The following is a 4,420-nucleotide window of genomic DNA, read 5'->3' on the forward strand; positions in this document are numbered from 1 at the left end:
ATTTTCTTTCTATTTGATTAAAACTGCATGTGTTTAAGAAGGTGATCTTTTGGCATACTTCCATTGCATTAACAGTGAAATTTCCTTTTATACATGACCACTGTTTCAGACCTGTGCAGCTGTTGTAACAGATAACTTTTGTTCTCAATTGAATACTTCCTGCATATAACTATTTTATGGATTTTTTCAGACTAGTTATAACTTCTATTTTAAGTGTAATGTACTTAAGCCTTCAGTTTAAAGTAGTCCAAAGTTCAGTGTAGAAAACTCAGTGTGGTATGCATAGTGGTTACAAAAATTGCATCTGTCCTTAAAACGCTGTTTTGTTTGAGTGGTGGGGAGTGGTTGAGAACTTCCTGCAGAGCAGATAACTTTGTTTTTGTAAATACTCTCAAGTATTTGAATCAATTGGTTATTTTTCTTATATATACTTGCAACTTCTTATTGCTCTAATGCTCATACTAAAAAATTTGATTCTCTTGAAATCCTGTGTTTGCTCTTTGCATATTTATTGGCTCTTTGCATATATTAGACTACATGCAATACAGTCTGTCTTGCCATTGTCTGTTGAAGTGCAGGTTTGATCCAGCCAGTATAGAACTAGCTCTATAGGGGTGAGGAGGACTGTGCTGTGTATCATCCTTGATTGTTCCTTCAAGGAGCATTGCACTGTAAGTACATCAGAATGACAAATTGATGAACTGCAACAGTATCTTTTTGTCAATGTTCCACATAATGAAAATGCCATACTTGTGTGACTATTATGTTGGAATACAGTGCTAATATCGTAGGAAATCATAATTGCTTCTTAATTCAGAAACATAGGTTTGCGTGTATATATATACATACACATAATATGAGCTTTATGGGTAAGTATTCCTGAAACGTTTAGCAATAGCTAAAGAAAATCATGTTTCTGTTTATGTGAGTAATAGTGTTTTTTTCAATAGTACTCCTGAGACAGCTGTATCTTTCAGTGTTTTAAAGTATGCATATCATAACATTGAAGTCTTTGGAACCACTTGTTAGACAGAAGTTGTCTTTGTCTTCAGATAGTTTGCAGATATGTAGCGATGTAGGTATGTTTTAAATAATTCTGTAACTGTTACTTGCTTTATCTTTTGGAACACCGTATTGTTGCTTTGAGAATAAATTTTTTTAGGGTGGCTGCACAGAGAAGTAAAAGTTAAGGCTTGAAAATTGAAGTAGTTTATTCAGGTAATTAGCAATGTATGTATTGTGCTGTAGAAATAGAAGGAATTATTTTTATCCCTTTAGGAATTATTCTGGTAGCTTTAAAAAGGCTAGGACAGTATTTGCTATCTTTAGAGTAGGGTATGAAGTTTAGTTCAGCTATTTTGCATGGTATTTTGTAGATAACCTTATAGAATGGTGCATTTGTTATGTACTAAACTGAGCAAAATTAAATTCACTGGATTCTTTATCATTCACAAAATGGAGGCTGTTGATTTTGATTCATTTAAGGTATAAAATCTTTATTAATTGCAAACAGTGCAATTATTTATACTTCACAGTGCCTTCCCAGACCTTCCACCTTAGGTTCTGCTGCAAAAAAGCAACAGGTAAGCACAACCTAAGGAAGTATATAAATTAATATATTTCAGTACATTAATGTTGTCCCTGTGAGATCTTTGTGGTTGTGTATTGAAAAGCAATCTGCTGCTTCCCCAAATGCATTGTTACTCACGGTTCCATTTCAGTGGAAAGTCTTTTTTAAACAACTGTTTATATTTCTAGGTAAATATGTATATCTCTTTTTTCTTTTTTTCTTTTTTTCTTTTTTTTTTTTTTTTTTTTAAGAAAAGACAAGTAGATTGCAGTAATTAAACCTGATCAGAATAAGTAATTTTTGTTATTTTTCCTCAAATAGCTAATTGTTGCAATTAAAGAATCAAAACCTTTAAAATATGCAGGAATCACTTTGGTTAGAAACGTCAACAGCCTTCACAAATGTTTTTTATAATAGGGCACTATTCCCACTCAAACCCATAAGACCTAAATATAAAGAATATAATTCATGTTGTTATCACTGAACTTGATAACTTGTCTTACAGTTATAGTGTGTTAGTGCAATTTTTAGATAACTTAGTTTGCTTTTCATACTTGACATGGTAGGAAAACAGATTCCGGAGTTTCAGAGATTAGTATGTTTTAACTGAAAAAGCATGTGCACCAACTAAATGTTAACAGTACAGCAGATAATATTTTATATAGCAGTCAGTGTATCCTGTTTCTTGATACTTTAACTGAATTGCTGTATATTTTGATAGTTTAAAATGTTTGTATGTCTTATAGATGGTCTGGTACAGGTTTTTGTTTCTGGTTTTTGTTGGTTTTGTTTTTTTTAGCTTAAAGTAAAGCAGCATCTATTTGGTTTTTGTTGATTATTTTGTTTCTAAAATGTGCTGCTCCTCTTTCAAAAGTCCTGCTTATCTGTACATCAAAGGAAAATATTCAAAAATACTGCCTTCATTTTCACACACAGTGCTGAAGATGCTGCAAGCACCAAATCATAGCTCATAGAATCAGGTCCTGAGATAGTTACTACCAGTAAAGAGGAATCCTTTGAGTGTATGCCATTGGTGAGCCGATGAGCATGGACCATAGAAGGGCTCCATGTAGAAGGTAAAATTGGCAAAAACATAACAGATTTGAAATGTATACCATACATGATGGTGTAGGGTATAATTTTTGTTCTGATCACTTTTCATTCTTTAAAGTATTATGTTTGACCATAAATGTTCCATAATCTGTTAAGTTTTTTAAACTGTGATTTAATAATATAAACCATCTATTTTAATTTGTATTCTTCTAAACAGCCAAGCTTAGATATATTGAATTTTTGAACTAAAGTAATAGCTGTGATTCAGTTTCTCAAGCCACTTAATATTTTATATGTAGTTTAATATGTAACTTCATTTTTGACGTGAGAAAAGGTTAGGTGCGTACCATTTGGATTTTGATACTGTGAACTTAGTGTTGGGGTGAGTCATTTGTTCACTTCCTTTTACATTGATACCTTTTTCTTCAACTGTTGTTCCTACAATATCTTGAACAATCTTTCAACTGGAAATATAGCCAGAGGGAGGAGATAGAGAAGAAAAAGCCAGTTTATTGGAATGTTGATGGTGTGTGGAAGATGAGATGTTCTTGTGTGTAGCATTTGAGGTGTACTGACATCCAGCTTTCTCACTGCTGGGCTTACAGACATGCTATTTTGTGCTAAGCATAGTGTTTATTTTTTCAGCTCTGTCTCTAAACTCAGTTTTTAGGAGAACAGCAAATAGATTATTGGTGTTATCTTGATCCAAAAAGATAACTGGACTTCCTTAGAAATGTAATGAACTTGCCCAAAAGGTGTCTTTAAATGTTTCCTGCTTCCCCCTTCCCCTTAGTGTCCCACAAATTAAGGAGAATGTGAAGAGTACATGACGTTTAAAAATGGAACATAATGTTCAGAGTAGAAAAAGCATTTTCGTGTCACTTTCTGCAGCCTGTACTTTAATAGGACATGAAAAAAGTGTCAGGTGGATAATCTTCAATCTAGCATGATCATAAGTCATCTATTTCAGTTGTCCAGGCAGATGGGATCATTACTCACTTGCACAGCCTATCTTAAAATATTTCATCTTTTTACTAGTGGTATTTTATTGGGTGATAGGAACTGTTTCTCCCCAGTTCTCTTGGAAAGTAATTTTTGAGTTTTCCATTGCATGCTAAAAGCTTTATATTTTGCTTTTTTTTCTGGAAGTGGGGGGAGGAAGGGAAGACTGGGCTTTTCAGAAAAGCATACAGTTGACAGGATTCCCTCTTCCCTAGTAATAGCTTATAAAATTCTTATGTATGCACAAATATTTCTCTTGCGTGCATGTGAAATGCCTTTTCGTCCTGAGAAAAGTGTTCTCTGCAGAAACTACCCGTGTGTAAAAAGAAGATTGGCTTTAAAAGGCAACTGTGATGGGAACAGTGTCTTAGGGAGATGCAGCTTGGACTTGAGGTAAATTGAATGCTTTACAAAAATGTGGTTTTGAGCTTGCATTGACATTGTATGTAATATGGGTACACGTTAACTGTATAATGTTTTTTGTATGTTTTTTTCTCAATAAATGTAAATCGATGGATAATAATAGCAATGTTTTTGTCTTTTTTATGCTCCTACCCCTGCCTTTGTTAGTTTGAAATAACAGCTTCAGAAGAAAGATATTGCAGCAACTAGTACTTCTGTGAATGAACATCACCCACATGAAGTAAAATATATTTATGTGGCTATTTAGAATAAATATTTATTCAAAACATGCAGCTTACTACCATTTTTTCCAAGATGCGTCTGAATTTGTCACTTTTATTGAGGCAAAAGAGTGACTTCCAATAGGCAACTCTACAAAGAGCAGTCAGCAGA

The 4,420-nt window shown here is 33.5% G+C and overlaps 1 protein-coding gene across 9 annotated transcripts in view; it reads left to right on the forward strand.

Moving 5' to 3' along the window:
• Positions 1-4,420, forward strand: part of FUBP1 (far upstream element binding protein 1) — a 36,171-nt gene that overhangs the window by 21,620 nt on the left and 10,131 nt on the right. For 4 of the 9 annotated variants that reach the window (XM_033000630.2, XM_033000627.2, XM_033000632.2 and 1 more), the window contains one exon: positions 574-4,148. The exons of 1 other annotated variant lie outside the window; for it this stretch is intronic. In XM_033000630.2, coding sequence (XP_032856521.1) covers positions 574-612 — 39 coding nt within the window. In that variant the 3' untranslated portion in view covers positions 613-4,148. Of the gene's footprint in view, positions 1-573; positions 4,149-4,420 lie in introns of those variants that run through there. 4 more of the 9 variants (XR_004408253.2, XR_004408252.2, XR_004408251.2 and 1 more) reach the window with 4 other exon arrangements.

This window comes from Tyto alba, unplaced genomic scaffold (assembly GCF_018691265.1).
Source record: "Tyto alba isolate M040663 unplaced genomic scaffold, T.alba_DEE_v4.0 Super-Scaffold_1000006, whole genome shotgun sequence".
Lineage (NCBI taxonomy): Eukaryota > Metazoa > Chordata > Aves > Strigiformes > Tytonidae > Tyto > Tyto alba.